The sequence below is a fragment of the Scyliorhinus canicula genome, chromosome 3, assembly GCF_902713615.1.
Source record: "Scyliorhinus canicula chromosome 3, sScyCan1.1, whole genome shotgun sequence".
Classification (NCBI taxonomy): Eukaryota; Metazoa; Chordata; class Chondrichthyes; order Carcharhiniformes; family Scyliorhinidae; genus Scyliorhinus; species Scyliorhinus canicula.
This window is the reverse complement of record NC_052148.1, coordinates 85,249,353-85,269,348: the sequence shown is the minus strand read 5'-3', so window position 1 is coordinate 85,269,348 and position 19,996 is coordinate 85,249,353. Positions and strand designations below refer to the sequence as shown.

At 44.6% G+C, this 19,996-nt stretch overlaps 1 protein-coding gene across 7 annotated transcripts in view; it reads right to left on the bottom strand.

Annotated features, from left to right (window-relative positions):
* Positions 1–15,524, bottom strand: part of LOC119962774 (NAD(P) transhydrogenase, mitochondrial-like) — a 226,657-nt gene extending 211,133 nt beyond the window's left edge. Inside the window, exons 1-4 of one of the 7 annotated variants that reach the window (XM_038790844.1) lie at positions 15,470–15,524; positions 6,635–6,815; positions 5,212–5,271; positions 2,125–2,354 (exon numbers count right to left, since the gene is read on the bottom strand). In XM_038790844.1, coding sequence (XP_038646772.1) covers positions 2,125–2,354; positions 5,212–5,271; positions 6,635–6,764 — 420 coding nt within the window. In that variant the 5' untranslated portion in view covers positions 6,765–6,815; positions 15,470–15,524. Of the gene's footprint in view, positions 1–2,124; positions 2,355–5,211; positions 5,272–6,634; positions 6,816–13,935; positions 14,004–14,421; positions 14,506–15,250; positions 15,331–15,469 lie in introns of those variants that run through there. The other 6 variants (XM_038790843.1, XM_038790842.1, XM_038790845.1 and 3 more) reach the window with 6 other exon arrangements.
* Positions 15,525–19,996: the final 4,472 nt, after the last annotated feature.

Below are 19,996 nucleotides of genomic sequence, written 5' to 3'. Positions count from 1 at the left end.
TGAAGGGTTCTGGACAGCCTTCTTCGAGGCAATGTCCAAGGTTGTGGAGGTGAGGGTGGAGCCGGGCCCGTGGTAGTATTCGGGGAATCGGACTAGCCAGAACTTCATATGGGGAAGGGGGCACTTTGCTTTCGCTTCCAAAAATCGCATGCCGGAGAATCCTGCCGGACTGGCAATCAGCAGAACCACCCACAGCTGCAGACTGGCTGGCAGACCTGGCGGAATTTCTCCATTCGGAGAAGATCAAGCACACCATCCGAAGCTCGGAAGAGGGCTTTCACAAAGCATGGGGAAATTCCTCGGCCTGTTCGAGGCCAGCAGCGACTAGGGAAAGAGGGGTAGGCGGGGGAGAGCAGACAAGAATACACACTACAAGGAGCTACAAAGGGGGAAGAGAGGGGGAGATGAGGAGAAAAGCCAGGGGAGCCACAGGGGGAAGCATGGAGGGAGGGAGGAGGAGGGGGAGGAGAGGGGGCAGGTAGCTCCCCCCCCTTTTCCCCCGAACCCACAAGGCCTGCAACAAACCCCAGAAGGGGGGAAAACAAAGAACAGGAGCTCAGCAATAGAACACCCAGGGCGGCAGAGGGGGGTATCAAGGAGGGAATAGGGAGAAAAGATATGAAGAAAGATTTATACAGTTTCTTATTTACCTACATAGAACATAACATGTTCTATGTTATGTTCTATTTACGTAAATAAGAAACTGTATAAGTTGTAAATATCGGACACAAAAGTTTCGCTCTGTAAAATTGAAAAATGCCAATTAAAAAACATTTTAAAATAAGAACACACCAGATCAAGGACACCACTTTGAGTTGGCAAAGAACATTTAAACCATTTCAGAGTTCTGGGATATGCATCTAAAATTGAGAAGCGTGCAGATTCATATTCTTATCAAAACAATTACCAACATCAGATGGGCTCACCACATGCTTCAGGGAAGCAATTCACCGCTGATGGGAATCACTTTTCCTGCAAGCTAATTACATTAAAAAGTTGTGGTTTCACGAAAGTTGAAAGGGAAAGAACCAATAATTTTTACATGAACTGTTTTCTTGCGAGTGAAGGAGGTAATTTGCACCAACAGTCTATTTCTGAAGCCGTCTCCTCATAACTTTTACTGACGTTTAGAGAACAATTTAGAAATTCAGAATAAAATAAAATTAACAAATTGAATAGTCCGGAGGTAAACTTCTTCACTGGGGAGGGGCACGGTAACACAGTGGTTAGCACAGTTGCTTCACAGCTCCAGGGTCCCAGGTTCGATTCCCGGCTTGGGTCACTGTCTGTGCGGAGTTTGCACTTTCTCCATGTGTCTGCGTGCGTTTTCTCCGGGCGCTCCGGTTTCCTCCCACAGTCCAAAGATGTGCAGGTTAGGTGGATTGGCCATGCTAAATTACCCTTCGTCTCCAAAAAGGTTGGGTTGTGTTGCTGGGGTACAGGGATGGGGTGGAGGTTGGGTAGGGTGCAGACCTAAGGGCCGGTGCAGACTCGATGGGCCAAAAGGCCTCCCTCTGCCCTGTAAATTCTATGATGATTCCAATTCCAGTGGCAGGCCAAGCAAATAAGCTGGTTCTCTCCAACTATAATGTACTTTTGCATTCAAATTAATAGACAGCAGAATCTCAACTTTCCAGTGTTAAGTGTACTTCCAAAGCCTCAATAATGAGAGAATGTAAAGCAATCTCCAAGGATCATTAAATATCTAATAATAATAATCTTTATTTTCACAAGTAGGCTTACATTAACACTGCAATGAAGTTACTGTGAAAAGCCCCTCGTTGCCACATTCCGGGGCCTGTTCAGGTACACTGAGGGAGAATTCAGACTGTCCAAATTACCCAAAACCTAGGAATTGTGGGAGGAAACCGGAGCACCCGGAGGAAACCCACACAGACACGAGGAGAACATACAGGCTTCGCAAAGAGAGTGACCCAAGCCAGGAATCGAACCTGGTACCCTGGCGCTGTGAAGCAACAGTGCTAACCACTATGCTACCGTGCCGTCCATAACATAATGATTGTTGAGAAACAAAACCAAAGAACTAACTGAGTGACTTGAATATCTCACTATATGGTACGGTGAAATGCACAATAGTATAATTCAAACAAGAACAAATCTTACCTTGACAACAAGATCAGAACCCAGAGCCTCTTTGGTCCCTATAATATTGGCACCAACTTCTTTATATTGGTCATCAGAGAATTTCGATGCTTCGCCAGCACCAGTTTCTACCACCACCTTAAATCCTTGTTTCACCAGAGCCTGAACACCAGCTGGAGATAAAGCCACTCGTTTCTCATTCTGGAAGATCTCTTTAGGGACTCCTACTGTCAGTTGTTTATAGGGAATTCCTACCATCACAAACAACACACTGCCCATTAACAAACTGCGATAATGTAACAATAACAATCTTCATTAGTGTCACATATTGACTTACATTAACGCTGCAATGAAGTTACTGTGAAAATCCTCTCATCTCCACACTATGAGTACACTGAGGGAGAATTCAGAATGTCCACTTTACCTAACAAGCACAAGGACTTGTGGGAGGAAACCGGAGAACCCGGAGGAATCCCACGCAGACACTGGGAGAATGTACAGACTCTGCACAGACAGTGACCCAAGCCGGGAATAGAACCCGGGTCCCTGGCGGTGTGAAGCAACAATGCTTCCTTCCAATGTGTTACCTTGTAAACCACACATCGAACAGACAAATAAATACTTGTGCTTTTTTCAGTCACTTTATATAATTATTCTCGTCATCTGCCTGATTTCTCCTCACGTCCTAGCGAAAGCAACACTGGCGTATATTTATTGATGTTGGGCACGATTCTCCCAAAAAAAATAACTGTGTCATTTTGGGCGGGTTTGGTGAGGTGTTTCCCACCGGCTTTTTAGATAAGATTCAGACCTGTATTCACCTGTACTTAAGTCATTTTTTGCGGCCCGGTAAGTTTCTCCCAAGTCCAGCCCATAGTTAGAAATGTTTCATCAGTAGGGAGCTGAACTCGCCAGCGGGACTGGCTCCTCAGAGACTGAGGCAACATTATGAAAGGTTACCCCGATTTCTAAGTGGGCTTGAGGCTCCCTCACATTCTTCACCCACGGACAATGGCAAACCCTCAGACATGGGCATCACTCCGCCTCTTCCGTTCCCCAGGTGTGCACACTATGCTATGGAGTCAATAAGTGCCCCCCCCCAACCTTTAGGATCCCCTCGTCAAACACTCCCCTCTTTCAGCACCCCCCCAATGTTCATGATGTCCTTTCATATCCCCCTTCAAGGGCATGGGCCCCCTTAGGCCCCCACCATTGGCACTGCTGACCTGGCACCCAGGCAGTACCCTTGAAATCCTGGCAGTGCCAACCTGCCAGGGTGCCCAGGGAGTGCCAGGGTACTCCCCTGCCCTATCCCCAACCAACCGGGGGCTTCAATAGCCTACAAGACCCTGGAGTGGCCTACACACCTGATCTCCACTTGCGGAGACCAATACTATCCACCACCTGGGTGAGGCCTCATCGGTGCAGCCAGTAACTCCCGGGAGCCAGGAGAATGCGGCCTCAACCCAGGTGCGCCTAATGGATCATTTGAATATAATTATCTGGATCACGCCCGGTGAGGACGTGATCCAGATCGTGTTGTGCACTGTAGGTCGGGTGACTCGCATGGGGATTTGCGCCCAGCACAAAGTCAGATTTGAGCTTCTCCCACAATGCCCGGGTGCAACGAGTTTGATGCCAGGTGCAACGCGGTTGGAAAATCGAACCCGGTGTTCCACGTAAAACAGTTGGAAAAAATGTAAACATTTTAGCTTATAATGTCATTTCTGGAAACAATGCCAAGACTAATTTAAAATAAAAGCACTCCCAAATGGAATAAGCCGGCTATTAGATATGACTATGAGTTGCCTCTGCTTTTAGGACCAAGAAGAGGAAAAAAATGGGCTTTGTACTCAATAATACAGGTTTGTTAAAAAAATATTTTCTTTTCTTTTAAATAATTCAATTGTAAAATCTTATGTATCTATATTCAAACACCTTCCTGGAGCCATGTTTTAAGAGGAATTCACGAATCAGTGTGGAGATCAAGGATAGAAGTTTTTTTTTGAGTTCTCAGCACAAGCACTTTTTGAATCACCTCAAAATGGTGCCTGACTTTAACACAAACTTCCACAAAGTGCTCTTCCTTAAAAATATCCAAAGACTCTGCGTCCACTGCCTTTTGAGGAAGGGATCTCTGAGAGAAAACAATTCTCCTAATCTGTGTCTTAAATGAGCAACCCCTTATTCTAAATTCTCCCACAAGAGGAAACAACCTCTCCATATCCACCTTGTCAATACCCCTCAGGATCTTAAAGGTTTCAATCAAGTCACTTCTTATTCTTCTAAAGGTATATGCAGCCCTAACCTGCCAACCTTTCCTTGTAAAACAACCTGTCCATTCCTGGTAGTAGTCCAGCGCTAACTTGGCAGAGATTTTGCACAGAATTTGAAGCCTATCTTTTTTAGTGTCCAAGTGTTGGCCACTACATGAGAATATATGAGGACCCAACCACCATGCAGTATCAGCTGGTTGATGTCTCATCTTCCAGCATAAGAAGATACTGTGACATGTCTCAGTATTGCCGTGAAAACGAAGACCAAGTGTATGTGATCCCCGCATGCAGGCACAGACAGTGCCTGCGGATACCAATGTTTAAAGGAGTTTGGAGGATTTCACATGGGTTCAGCAATCTGCGTTCCTACAGATTACGAGGATTGCTGAGACACCCCGCCTCCTCCCCTCCCACCATCTTTCCGCCCCATGGAAGTGGTTGGAAGGGAGTATAGCCTGGGTTGGGGGAGGGGGCCCTTGGTTATGCTACCTGTTTTTCCAAGGCAGCAGGAGGTGTAGACCGAGTCAATGGATGGCAGGCGAGTCCGCATGATGGACCGGGCCCTGTTCATGACTTTCTGTAGCAGGGAGTAGGGAGTCAGGAGGCCAGTTACTCACCTCAGAATTCCTAATTTCTGACCTGCTCTTGTAGTCAAGGTATTCATGACTATTCCAGTTTAAGTTTCTGGTCAATGGTCACCCCAGCTTGTTGATGGTGGGGAAATCAGTGATAGTAATGCCATTGAATGTCAAGATGAGGTGATTATATTCAATCAATCTTGGAGATGGTCATTGCCTGGTACTTGTTGGCACAAATGTTATTTGCCACTTACCAGCCCATTTCTGAATGCTGTCCTGGCCTTTCTGTATGTGGACAGGGACTCCTTCAGCACCTTAACGAATCACAAATAGAACTGGACACTGCAATCATCATTAAACATCCGCACTTTTGACCAAATGTTAGAAGGATGCTCATTGGTGAAACAGCTGAAGATGGTTGCACATAGGACACTGCCCAGAGTAACCTCTGCAGCGATATCCTGGGGCTGGGATGATTGGCCTCCAACCACCACAACCATCTTCAATCATAACTCCAACCAGTGAAGAGTTTTCATCCTGATTTCCATTGACTTTAATTTTGCAAGGGCTTCTAGCCAAATGTTGCTTTGATAGTAAGCCACTCTCGGCTCATCTCTGGAATTTAGCTCTTTTGAACATATTTGGACCACGGCTAATACTTTTACCAATCCTCTTATTCCCTCGGAATAACATTTGAGTGTCAGCCATGGCTCAAGTGGTACCATTCCTACCTCCAGTCACAAGGTTCTAGATTCAAATCCTGCTCCAAGAGCTGAGCATGAAAACCAAGGCCAGCACTCCACTGAGGTAGTACTGCACTGTTGGAGGTGCTGTCAGATGAGATATTAAACCGAGGTCCAGTTTGCCTCTCAGGTGGATGGAAAAGATCCCAGGAACTATCTGAAGAGGAGCACGGGAGTTATCCCTGGTTCCCTGGCTGATAATTATCCCTCAATTAACATCACAAAAAAAGCCTTTCTGATCGTTGTCACATTGCAGTTTGTGAGAGATTACTGTGTCCATAGATTGGTTGCCATGGTTCCTACAAAAATACTTCATTAGCTTTTCTTATTTTTTGCAAAAGACATATTTGAAGCATTTTTCTCACTTTTTACAGGTCATTTTTCCAAGGTTGGCCCCAGAGCCTGACTAATTTTAAAATGTTAAATTAATAGTATTCTTTAGTTAAAATTAAATATCTTGTTCTTATAGTTTTAATTCAGTAGTCATTTTAATTTACATTACAATTCTTAAAATTGTAATTTTACCCTGTTAACTCCATTTGATGACTGGTCCTCTCCATAAACAGCTTCCCATTTCCAATTCAATGCAATTATTGCAATATTTTTACTCAAATAATATTAATCATCACCTTAATATTTCATTCTTTTCTTATTCTAAGTCATTCGTTATGATATTTTGCTTAGTTCTTTCTTGCAGGGTGACGAACAATTAAGATCATGAGGCAACAGAGAGCATCACACCGGGTAAGGTTTGGAACAGATACGACAACAAAATTGTCAACCCCGAGAAGGCATCACCCACACGTGGGTGCATCATCAGAGAGTCACAGCTAGAAACACCACAGTAGATCATCTGTGGATTTCCATCTTTATACATTGCTTTCAAACGCAAAATTATACAAGTGACTGCCTCTACAAGTTGTTGTTCCTGTACCTGGCTTCTGACACCAGAGGGCCTGGCGAGTTTTAAACTGTCGCAAACAGTGGGTCTTCACTATCTTCAATTTTAATGGCACCACTGTACTGAAAAGAGGACTGGAACAGCTACGTAGAAGGCATGCCATTCTGGGGGGGAAACACGTCCCACTGCCGCCTCTCCAATCCTCACCGTACCCCTGCAATGTCGAGAAAATCACAAAACAAGGTCATATTTCAGGGTAATTCCTTCAGCGAGTGTTCTGCTAGTAACCACAAACTATGCTAAATGCTATAAAATGAGCTGGATTAAAAATCTTCAGGCACTAAATTGGATAGTGGTCAAGAAATGTGCAGAAACCACCAAGCATGACTTTAAAAATATGTATTTTTGTTAGGTTTTTCCAATCTAACACCTTCACAACCACATTCAAAGAACAATTACAATATTCAAACAACCGTCGCCATATTTCAACCCCCCCCACCTCCGCCAACCCCAGAACCAAAACCAAAAAGAGCAAAACCCAATCCCCCCCCACATCTGACGGTAACCAGTTCCTTGAAGTAGGAAACGAGCAGCTGCCGCCTCAAATAGAAGCCTTCCATTGGCCCTCTCAAGATATACTTGATTTTTTCCAATTATAAGAACTCCGTCATTAATCACGCCACGGCACTGGATGAGACCGAAGACTTCCATCTAAAGAGCAGGCCCCCTTCGGGCTATCAGCGACACGAAGGCCAGAGAATCTGCCTTCACCCCCTTCTGCAGCTCCGGTAAATCTGAAACCCTAAAGATAGCCACCAAAGGGCAAGACTCCAACTCAAACCGATGAATTCTCAACATGGTGCTGAAGGAGATCCAAAAGCTCATAAGCTGAGAACAAGACCAGAACATGTGTGTATGGTACGCCGGAGCCCTAGAACACCGTTCACACCTATCCTCTACATCCGAGAAGAACCCACTCATCTATGTCCTTTGAACCACTTTAAACTGAATCAGATTGAGCCTAGTGCACGAGGGAGTGGAGTGGATTCCGTGTAGAGGTTCGCTCCACAACCCCCCCCTTCAAACACCTGGCCCAGCTCCCTCTCCCACTTCCTCTTCAACCCATCCAGTGGAACCTGTTCCATTCACACGAGCAGACTATTGTCATAATATCCACTCATGTATATCATGAGATGCAGACAGGCAGTGATTAACACACAGGATAACCAATGAACACACGTGACACAGAACAACCAATCAGCAGACAGGACACCACCACTATAAAGCCCACAGGGCATTAAGGCTCTCCCTCTCTCACAGGACACGGCCAGGGAGATAGTCGCAGTGCACAGGCCAATTAACATCATCACCATGTGATATAGAGCTAGTCTGGTTAAGACAGTAGGAGGTTATCAGTTAGGTTAATAGAGTGTCAACCCACAGCAGATTATGTACAGCAAACAGGTTCAATAAAACAGCGTTGGACCATCTCCTGTGTCGGAAGCCTGTTTCTCATTTTACTGCATCCAGTTGCAGTCGATGTTAGACCAACACAGATAACACATCAACTACAAATGTCCAATATCATCCCTTCCTCTGCATCCATCACTGAAAGAATCCTATACATCGACGAGGGGAAGGAAGAAATCAATTTGCGTACTCTCCTGATAATACCAAAACAAGTTAGCTCTTGGAAGCCGGTACTTGCCCACCCACTTCCTCAAAGTCAGCGAACTTCCCATCTATAAACAAATCTCCAAACCGCTCCAGTCCCTTCTCTTCCATGTGCAAAACACTGAGTCCAAGGCCGCTGATACAAAACGATGAATCTCAGAAATTGGGATCAACAATGACATAGCAGCCAGCTAAAAGTGCTGCCAAAACTCCATATTCTCAAGATGGCCTCCACCACCGGACGGAGGAGAACGGAAGAAGAGCAGCAACTAACGTTCTCAAACTGGAGCCTCTGCAGGCACCTCCCCCTCATCCGCCCCCACATGGACTCCATCCTGCGTATTACCCTCTTACTATTCCCCACCCAATAATAAGATAACAGATTGAGCAAAGCCAGACCCCCAGGCTTCCTGTCCCTTTGCAAAAATACCCTGCCAATCCGTTGGGTCTTACCCGCCCAAATAAAAAAAGATAACATTTTACTGACTTTAGCAAAGAAAGATTTAGGGAGTAAAATTGGAAGGTACAGAAACAAAAATAAAAACCTATTCATTTTGACCAACTAAACCCTACCACCAAGATCAGAGGGAGGTTTTCCTACCTCTTCAGGTCATCCTTCACCACATTGACCGGATCCCCAAAATTAAATTTATAAAGTGAGGCCCAATCGTGAGCCAGCCAGATTCCCAGATAACGGAAGCTGGACCTGGCCAGGCAAAAGGGTAACCCCTCTCTGGGAGATTGGCCGGAAAGCATTCACTTTTGCCCAAGTTCAATTTATACCCCGAGAAGTTACCAAACCTCTTGAGCAGCTTCATTATGTCCTCTGGTGAGAGGTTCCTCACAGACAACAAGTCATCCACATACAATTACATCTTATGCTCCACGCACCCCCCCCCCCCCCCCCCCCCCACCCCTCTATTCTCCTCCACTTCGTAGATGACCTCAGCTCTATGGCTGGAGGCTCAATTGCTAAGGCAAACAATAGTGGAGACAGTGGACACCCCTGGCTCATGCCTCTCATCAATTGGAAATACTTGGAACTCAAATCATTCTTATGAACGCTAGCGATGGCGCCCTAGACAAGAGCTGGATCCATGCTATACATCTGGGCCCACAACCAAACATTCCAAGGAGCTAAAACGAATAATTCCACTCAACCCTATCAAATGCCTTTTCCACATCTAATGAAATAATCACCTCTGGCTGAGAGGCTGGAGAGGGGAACAAAACAACATTCAGCAGTCTCTGAGCACTGGTCGACAGTTGCCTACCCTTAACAAATCCCGTCTCCTTCTCCAATATAACCCCTGGAAGGCACAGCTCCAGGCGCATAGCCAAGACCTTCGCCAACAACTTTGTATCTGCACTCAGTAGTGAAATAGGGTGATATGAATCATCACTCTGCCGGATCCCCATCTTTCTTTAAGATCAATGAGATTGATACCTGCGCCAATGTGGCCGGCACATCCCCTGACACATCGAATCCTTAAACAAAGAAAAGTACAGCACAGGAATAGGCCCTTCGGCCCTCCAAGCCTGTGCCGACCATGCTGCCTGTCTAAACTAAAATCTTCCACACTTCCGGGGTCCGTATCCCTCTATTCCCATTCTATTCATGTATTTATCAAGATGTCCCTTAAATGTCACTATCGCCCCTGCTTCCACCACCTCCTTCGGCAGCGAGTTCCAGGCACCCACCACCCTCTGTGTAAAAAATTTCCTCGTACATCTCCTCTAAGCCTTGCCCCTCACACCTTAACCTATGCCCCCTAGTAATTAACCGCTCTACCCTGGGAAAAAGCCTCTGACTATCCACTCTGTCTATGCCCCTCATAATTTTGTAGACCTCTATCAGGTCGCCCCTCAACTTCCGTCGTTCCAGTGAGAACAAACCAAGTTTATTCAACCGCTCCTCATAGCTAATGCCCTCCAAACCAGGCAACATCCTGGTAAATCTCTTCAGCACCCTCTCTAAAGCCTCCACATCCTTCTGGTAGTGTGGCGACCAGATTTGAACACTATACTCCAAATGTGGCCTAACTAATGTTCTATACAGCTGCAACATGACTTGCCAATTCTGATACTCAATGCCCCAGCCAATGAAGGCAAACATGCCGAATGCCTTCTTGACTACCTTCTCCACCTGTGTTGCCCCTTTCAGTGACCTGTGGACCTGTACACCTAGATCTCTCTGACTGTCAATACTCTAGAGGATTCTACCATTCACTGTATAATTCCCTACCTGCAATAGACCTTCCAAAATGCATTACCTCACATTTGTCCGGATGAAACTCCATCTGCCATCTCTCCACCCAAGTCTCCAAATGATCTAAATCCTGCTGTATGCTCTGACAGTCCTCATCGCTATCCGCACTTCCACCAACCTTTGCATTGTCCGCAAACTTACTAATCAGACCAGTTACATTTTCCTCCAAATCATTTATATATACTACGAACAGCAAAGGTTCCAGTACTTATCCTTGCGGAACACCACTAGTCACAGCCCTCCAATCAGAAAAGTACCCTTCCATTGCTACTCTCTGCTTTCTAATGACCTAGCCAGTTCTGCATCCATCTTGCCAGCTTACCCTGATCCCGTGTGACTTCATCTTTTGTGCCAGTCTGCCATGAGGGACCTTGTCAAAGGCCTTACTGAAGTCCATATAGACAACATCCACTGCCCTACCTGCATCAGTCATCTTTGTGACCTCTTCGAAAAACTCTATCAAGTTAGTGAGACATGACCTCCCCTTCACAAAACCGTGCTGCCTCTCGCTAATACGACCACTTGCTTCCAAATGGGAGTAGATCCTGTCTCGAAGAATTCTCTCCAGTAATTTCCCTACCACTGAGGCTCACCGGCCTGTAGTTCCCTGGATTATCCTTGCTACCCTCCTTAAAGAAAGGAACAACATTAGCTATTCTCCAGTCCTCCAGGACATCACCTGAAGACAGTGAGGATCCAAAGATTTATGTCAAGGTCTCTAGCCTCCTTCAGTATTCTGGGGTAGATCCCATCAGGCCCTGGGGACTTATCTACCTTAATATTTTTCAAGACGCTCAACATCTCGTCTTTTTGGATCTCAATGTGACCCAGATTATCTGCACACCCTTCTCCAGACTCAACATCCACCAATTCCTTGTCTTTGGTGAATACTGATGCAAAGTATTCATTTCGAACCTTGCCCATTTCCTCTGGCTCCATACATAGATTCCCTTGCCTGTCCTTCAGTGGGCCAACCCTTTCCCTGGCTACCCTCTTGTTTTTTATGTGCGAGTAAAAAGCCTTGGGATTTTCCTTAACCCTATTTGCCAATGGCTTTTCATGACCCCTTTTGGCCCTCCTGACTCCTTGCTTAAGTTCCTTCCTACTTTCCTTATCTTCCAGACAGGCTTCATCTGTTCCCAGCCTTCTAGCCCTGACAAATGCCTCCTTTTTCTTTTTGGTGAGGCCTACACTATCTCTCGTTATCCAAGGTTCCCGAAATCTGCAGAATTTATCCTTCTTCCGCACAGAAACATACCGGTCCTGAATTCCTTTCAACTGACATTTGAAAGCCTCCAACATGTCAGATGTTGATTTAACCTCAAACATCCGCCCCCAATCTAGGTTCTTCAGTTCCCACCTAGTATTGTTATAATTAGCCTTCCCCCAATTTAGCACATTCACCCTAGGGACCTTGTCAAAGGCCTTACTGAAGTCCATATCGACAACATCCACTGCCCTACCTGCATCAGTCATCTTTGTGACCTCTTCGAAAAACTCTATCAAGTTAGTGAGACACGACCTTCCCTTCACAAAATCATGCTGCCTCTCACTAATACGTCCATTTGCTTCCAAATGGGAGTAGATCCTGTTCGAAGAATTCTCTCCAGTAATTTCTCTAGCACTGACGTAAGACTCACCAGCCTGTAGTTCCCTAGATTATCCTTGCTACCCTTCTTAAACAAAGGAACAACATTGGCTATTCTCCAGTCCTCCGGGACATCGCCTGAAGACAGTGAAGATCCAAAGATTTCTGTCCAAGGCCTCAGCAATTTCCTCTCTAGTCTCCTTCAGCCCTGGGGATTTATCTACCTTAATAATTTTCAAGACGCCCAACACCTCGTCTTTTTGGATCTCAATGTGACCCAGATTATCTACACACCCTTCTCCAGACTCAACATCCACCAATTCCTTCTCTTTGGTGAATACTGATGCAAAGTATTCATTTAGTACCTCGCCCATTTTCTCTGGCTCCACACATAGATTCCCTTGCCTATCCTTCAGTGGGCCAACCCTTTCCCTGTCTACCCTCTTGCTTTTTATGTGCGTGTAAAAAGCCGTGGGATTTTCCTTAACCCTATTTGCCAATGACTTTTCGTGACCCCTTCTAGCACTCCTGACTCCTTGCTTAAGTTCCTTCCTACTTTCCTTATATTCCACACAGGCTTCGTCGTCAGCTTGGACATCAGCTCGAGAGGGGGAGAGGGATGGCCAGAGCATGAGCAGGGGTAGCACTAGTGCCAGCTGCTTGGTGGCCAAGGTCACTCACAGGTTCTACTGCAGAGACTCAGCTGAATACTTTAATGGGACATAGCACCAAAGAGGTGTGTATGCACGATTAAATACTCGGTGCTTTGGCAGGCCTACCCAGAAAGCCTGCGCCCAATGTGAAGAAGCAAGGAAGAGTCCATCACCAAATTGTAACATGGCATTGCACAGCACTTGCAGCACATCCACTTCAGCAAGGAAGTGATGACCAACTCTGTTGGCACATTTGTGGAGACAAGCCCAAGAAGCCTGATACAGCATCTGGTGGCCATTTCCCAGCTTCAACTACGGTACAATTACAGCCACCCAATGTCTGAGTGTTGCAGTGAAAGCTCAGACTGAGTTATGCAAGGACAGACTGCTGCCACCATGACTGTATTTCATTGTGCAAAGGGGCTTGCAGGGTGTCACAGTATATCTGACAATCTGTCCTCCAACAGATTACTAGGTTTGCTGAGGCACTACCCCAGGGAGTATGCCCCATGAAGCATGAACCAAATATGCTTTCTCAGCATGACACCATTCATCCACCTACTCCACCAGCTATTGCGGTTTCCTGTCAGTCAGGCAGACCAGGCTGCTGTCACCTATGCGAAAATGGTGCAAAGTGATCCAACATTCTAGTACCAGAGCTCTCCCAGAACATCCTCCAAAGCCCATCTACTGTCTCCCCACTGGATGTCAGCAGCCTTCCACTCGGAGCACTGGGACAGATAAAGGAACATGATGGACAGTCAGGTGGATGCACAAGTTTGTTTACAATGTTGAATAATTTCACTGATGAATTTGGTTTGGAATTTTATTTTCTGGTGGGTTTTATTTTTTAAATTGTGGTCAAGAGGACGCTGTGATGATTAGCAACAGGCAAGATTTGAGCCTGTTAATGAATGGGAATTTAGGGCTGCGGTTACTCAGATGACTTATTCATAGACCGCCAGCCAGAAAGATGATTTCCTCCCTTCCTCCCCTCTGCTGTGCAATTCTGGCACTCCAATGTCCCACCCCTTGGAACTCTGCCCAGATCCCGCAGTTTGGGAGGGGTCATCTCAACTAAACTGGATTAAGGTGCGGTCAATGATGGAGGTACTTCGGTTTCTCCTAAAAAATATTTAACCTATATTACCTGTGACATATTGCGATTTTTAAAAAGTCGCCTTTATATAAAACCAGTACCACGGATCGTTGCTGTATTAAACGTAGCTGTATTTAGCGTTGACAAGAACTGGATGACGATATTGTTGATTTCCAGTTTACACACTTTTGCATATATTTAGTTGTCAATAACTGCAGAGTAAATGCAAATATGAGACCAGAATCTCACCACCCTGTTCCTTGTTCTTGCTGTGCAGTTTCAACTATCTTTGCAAGCCATAGGCGGCTACCAAAATCATAAATTCAAGCACCAACTCAATCTGCTTTAAAGCAAAATGAGATTAAATGGGGGGGGGGGAAAAGTTGCTGGACGTGGGCCATGTATCTTCGGGTGATCTGGTCGCCAGCAATGTGTTTTCCAAACTGCATAACAACAAATGATACAACATGGCATAGAATCCAACAAATCATTAATGTAAAAAAAAAACCCTTCGCGTCCCTTCCAAGTTACACTGACCTTTGGAAGCCGGGCAGATAGCTCACGTTATCAGATTGTCACTCAACTTTATGACAGGAAAATACATTACTCATGGCAAGCAGGTGAATTTGCCATGTGATATCCAAGTACAAGGGTTTATCCCGCCCCTATCGAAAAACTACAAGTTAAACGACTATTTTTTTCAGGACAAACATCAGGAAACGGAGATATCTCTGCAAATATCATTTTAATATACGCATCAATGTTTATTTTAATTGCACGGGTTTTTTTTCCCAAGGGCGTTGTTTGCATGTGGTGCTGGATTGCTATGTTCTGGGAGAACGAGGCGGGGTCGAGTGAGAACGGATCAGGCGGGAGCTGTTGGATGGCCTGCTAGTGAATTAGCTATAGCCGCCACACTTTAATCTGGGTACAGATCTTCCCTGTGACACGTTGGCTCAGATTTGGTGGCCTTAAGGACAGCGAGACAGTCACCATTTTCTGTAATTCTTCCTGTCACAGCAGCTCAGTTAAATAAATAAATTGGGTCGGTGCTGTCAGCCACTCTACCACGCCCAACCCCAAATCCTCGGGGCCCACCAGGCTGCGATGGAGCAAAAAAGTCATTTACCAAAACTTGCTCTTTTAGTCTGTGCAAAAACCATTATAAAAACCACAGCTTGTGCATCTAAGTTTGAAACAATGTACCAAGTTAAGAATTACTTGTGAACAGCCCCACTGTCCCTGAAAAAAATATTTTATCTTTGTGGAAATTCAAATTTCTCCACTTCAATTAAATTTTTATTTGTTTATAGCTGCTGCAAATCCCATGTATGTAAATCCCCAGAGCACCATATGCAGCTCTCACCTTTTTGAGGGGGATCTGACTGGTGATTTAACCTGAGGGTCACCACACTGCAAGGTTGAGAAGGTATGAATAACCACAGCCAGTACAGGAATTCAATAATTGCTGCTCCACATCACCAGCGCCGGCTCTAGGGTTGCTGGCGCCCCGGGCAAGCTGAACTTGGCGCCCTTGGGGGGGGGGGTTTGTTGTCTGTGGGAATACTTCACTCTGGTTACTTACCGTGCTTGACAATGCAACTGTTGCTGGACACCTGGAGATCTCCAGATTCAAACTGAATCTGAACGGGAAAATCAATTCCAGGGGTTGCTAGAAAAGAGAGAACCGCTTTCTTTCAGGTCAGAGTGAGTCTCATTACTTCACAGGTGATTGCAGGTAATAAAATACCCAATGCCTGATTCAATGTCTAGTCACAGCAGTGTCAGCCAAAGATTTGGAGGTGGGATGTGACTTAAAATCCATATACTCTGTAAACAGTAATGACATGTGCATCATGCTCAAGTGAAGGAGCACAAAGTGGCTGGAAATGTTTATTACAGAGCACGTTACAGGATTGTGCCATGAATTTCTTCCAGGAGTGAGCAGGCACTCAGGGATTGTGCTTTTCGTGGTATGCTTATTTTTATTCATTTATGAGATGTGACGGTGCTGGCTGGGCCATCATTTTTATTGCCCATCCCTAATTGCCATTCAGAAGATGGTGATGAGCTGCCTTCAGCCTGTGAAGTGTAGGTACATCCAGTGCTGTTAGATAGGGAGCTCCAGGATTTTGACCCAGCAACAGTGAAAGAATGACGATATATTTCCAAGTCAGGATGGCAAGTGAATTGGAGGGAAACTTGGCGTTCCCATGCATCTGTTGCACTTGTCCTTCTAGGTGGTAGAGGTCATGGGTTTGGAAGGTACAATCAAAGAAGCCTTGGTGAGTTGCAGCAGTGCATCTCTAATATGGTACACGCTGCTTCCTCTATGTTCCTTGGTAGAGGGAATGGATGTTGAAGATGGTCAATGGGGTGCCAATCAAGCAGGCTGCTTTGTCCTGGATGATGCAGCTTCTTGAATGTTGTTGGAGCTGCACTAATCCAGACAAGTGGAGAGTATTTCATCGCACTCCTGCCTTGTGGATGCTAGATAGGCTTTGGGGAGCCAGGAACTGACGTAGTCTCTGCAAATTCCCCAAGCTCCTACCTGGTCTTGTAGCCACAGTATTTATATGGCTAGTACAGCTGCTTGATTGCACTGTGGATGACCCTTTCCACTACTGGATTGGATTTGTCCTGCTTTTTGTGGACAGAAAGAAAATACCATTGCAATTTTCCACATTGCTTGGTGGACTCCAGTATTGAGGCTGTACTGGAACACGGCTAAGGGTGTAACTAGTTCTGGAGCTTAGGTCTTCAGACCTCACGTTGGAATGTTGCCAGGGCCATCAACCTTTGCAGTACTTAGCGCCTTCTGATGTTTCTTGATATCACATAAAATGAATTTAATTGGCTGAAGACTGACATCTCTGGTGTTGGGAACCACAAGTGAAGGCCAGGATGGATCATCCACTTGGCCTTTCTGACTTAGGATTGTTGCAAATGCTTCAGCTTTGGCTTTTACACTGATGTGTTGGGCTCCACCACCGTTGAGGATGGAGATACCTCCAGGATCCCCTTTTTGCTGTTAGTTGCTTAATTGTCCATCACCATTCTGAACAGGATGTTGCAGGACTGCAGAGCTTGGATCTGATCCATTGGCTGTTGGATTGCTTAGCTTTGTCTATGCTGCTTTCACTGTTTGGCATGCAAGTGGAACTGTGTTGCGTGATGAGAGGTTATTATTTTTAATATTGTTGGTGTCAATTGTTATTGTGAAGCAGACTTGTGTGTGAAAATAATTTCATTAAAGTGAAGACATTGTAAGGTTTACAACAAAGGAGTGTAGAGGTTAAAGGCATGCATTTAAAGTCGGTATGGATATTTGTAAGTAAACAAGCAGTAGGTGGACATTTGCATAGGAAATAAGGGTTTGGATATTTAGTTTTCAAATTTTAAAGGGGAGTAAAGAGGTTTACAACTTGGGAAAAGGTCATAAATAAACAAGGCAAGGTTATTAAATTTTATTTGACTGAAGTGGTGGCATTAGGGAGAACATGAAAAGTTTTTAGATTTTGGGAAAGTTAAGTTCAAAGAAGTGCTAAGGACAATGGAATCGAAGATGAAAGGCAAAAAGAATATTTAAGAAGTGATATTGAGAGATTAATGGGGGGGGGGGGTGGCAATGTGAGACGTCTTGTGGTAAGCTTTGTGTTTAAAAACAAGAACTGTTGGAAACAGCTCTGCCAGCCAAGCTAGAAAAATGCTAGTTTTTCAGAAAGCAGGGTTTTGTTTTGAAGTTTCTTGAACTTCCACAGCAGAGTGGAATAGAGTGAAAAATCCTGTGACAAGTCTTTCAGACATACAGCAACAGTTGGTTTGGCTTGGGATAATAATACTGAATAAGTGTAGTCAAACATCATTAAGGGATTGTTGCCTGGATGGTGTTTACTTGTGGGTCTGATCGAGTCTTTTTGAAGGAACATTTTTCAGACTAATTAACTAATTTTAATATAAATGTAATCCAGTGTGCCTAAATTTTCTTTTATTGATGTTGCAATTTAATGTTTCAAATCTCAAATGTTACTGGACTTTATGACTTCCGAAATCAGTAAACTTTTCTTCTTGTCAGAAACAAAAGATACCTGGGCCAAGTTTCCCTTTGGGATTTGGTATGCATAGCAATTAACATCGGTTGGATCATAACAAATTTGGCCTTTCTTGCAAGATTATTATAAATTCCTTAATTGGCTTGACGTTTGTGAATGTAGCAACTACGAGTACAAGTAGAACACTGAACTCAGGAGGTTAGTGTTGAGGGTTATAGATTCATAAGATATAGGAACTGAATTAGGTCATTTGGCCCTTTGAGTCTGTTCCGCCATTCGATCGTGGCTGATCTCATCCTGGCCTTAACTTGACCATCCTGCCAGTTCTCAAAAACTCTTCAACCCATTACCAATTAAAAATCTGTCTAACTCAAATTTACTTACTGGCCCAGCATCCACACGACTTTGGGGCAGCGAATTCTACAGGTTCACAACCCTTTCAGAGTAGTTATTCCTCAAATCTGTTTTAAATTTGCTACCTGTTATCCCACAGCTGTGACCTCTTACTCTAGAATGCCCCACAAGGGGAAGCATCCACTCCATCTACTTTTAATCATCTTGTATACATCATTCTTCTAAACTCTAGAGAGTATAGGCCTAAACTGTTCAATATCTCTTCAGACGACTAACCCCTCATCTCTGGAGTCAACCTAGTGAACCTCCTCTGAACTGCCTCCAAAGCCACTTTCCTCAAATAAGGGGACCAAGTCTGTGCAAAATACTCCAGGCGTGGTTTCACCAATGCCTTGTATCATAATGTAGCTTCGCCACGTAGACACCCAATTTTAGCTTTGCCTAGCGCTGCTTCTAGCATGTCCTCCCGCATTCATTGAAGCAGGGCTGATCCCTTGGCTTGATGTTAATGGTAGAGTGACAGCAGCAAATTTGGACAAGGGGAGGATTAGTAACATTCCAGAACTACAATAATTGCCACAGAATACACAAGCTACCAGACACCCAGCCGAGAGAGTCAGTGTGGTTTTGTGATTAAGCTCATCACAACCAAGGTCTTGAGGAAACACCAAATCTGCGTTCCTATCTTGTGGAGATAGAAAGCAAAGGAGATAGTTAAAGGAACAGGAATGCACTAGTTTCTACAAGGAGGTGACCTTCTACAGAGTTGACTAATTCTTCAGGAGACCTGGAATATGGCCTTGATGATTAACTGGTATCAGAAATTCTGACAATTCCCATTCTGCCCAGAGTCTGAAAGAATGAATTGAGAGCTGGAATTCTCCTAAGAGCAAAAGAGCTGAAACCACATCCAGGTAGACTGTGAAATCACCACAGCTTTTGTGTCTGTGAGTCAGAGATGAAGGCAGAGAATTTGGAGGAGATGTATAAAGGATGAATGTGAACATGTAAATGCGACCGTTCACATCATGGGACAGGGATGCAAGATCTCATAATTATCATGGTCAGCTTCTCTCTTGCAGCCTTGTGGCAAGAATGAAGTTTCATTCCAGATGTTGTTTTTCTTTCTTATGTTAGGTTTTTAATAAAGTTGATGTCATTAACACCTTGAACAAATTTCAGCCAACCTGTTTGGGGGGGGGGGGGGGGGGGGGGGGGGAAAGAGAGCGGTTAACCACACTACAGGATATAAATAGACATTGGCTACAAGTACTTTTACTTAAGTTTTCACATTGAATGCAGTTGTTGCAAATCTCGTGGGTTTGAGGCAAGAGTAATGATGCTAGTATAACTGCTACTTACTGGTCTGGAGTATGATAGAGTCTGAAATCATGACATTCCCAGGCAAAACCTGGCAATATACATGCTGAGAAAAAAGCAATAGTAGTTGTTGTTTGAGATGAAAAATCAGCCTTTTGTTTTTGTTAAAAACAAAATTTGGAAAATGAAATCTTGTGGCAGCTGACAATCAAGCTGACATTCTCTTCAAAGATATGAACTTCACTTGAACATATGAAGAACATGCACTCGAGATGACCTTGAAAAACATTTCTTCATACTCGTAAAGGAAAAAAAGAATGCAATCATTTACTATGCAATACAAACTGATCCCACTCGCACAACACATTTTACAACAAATGTAAAGA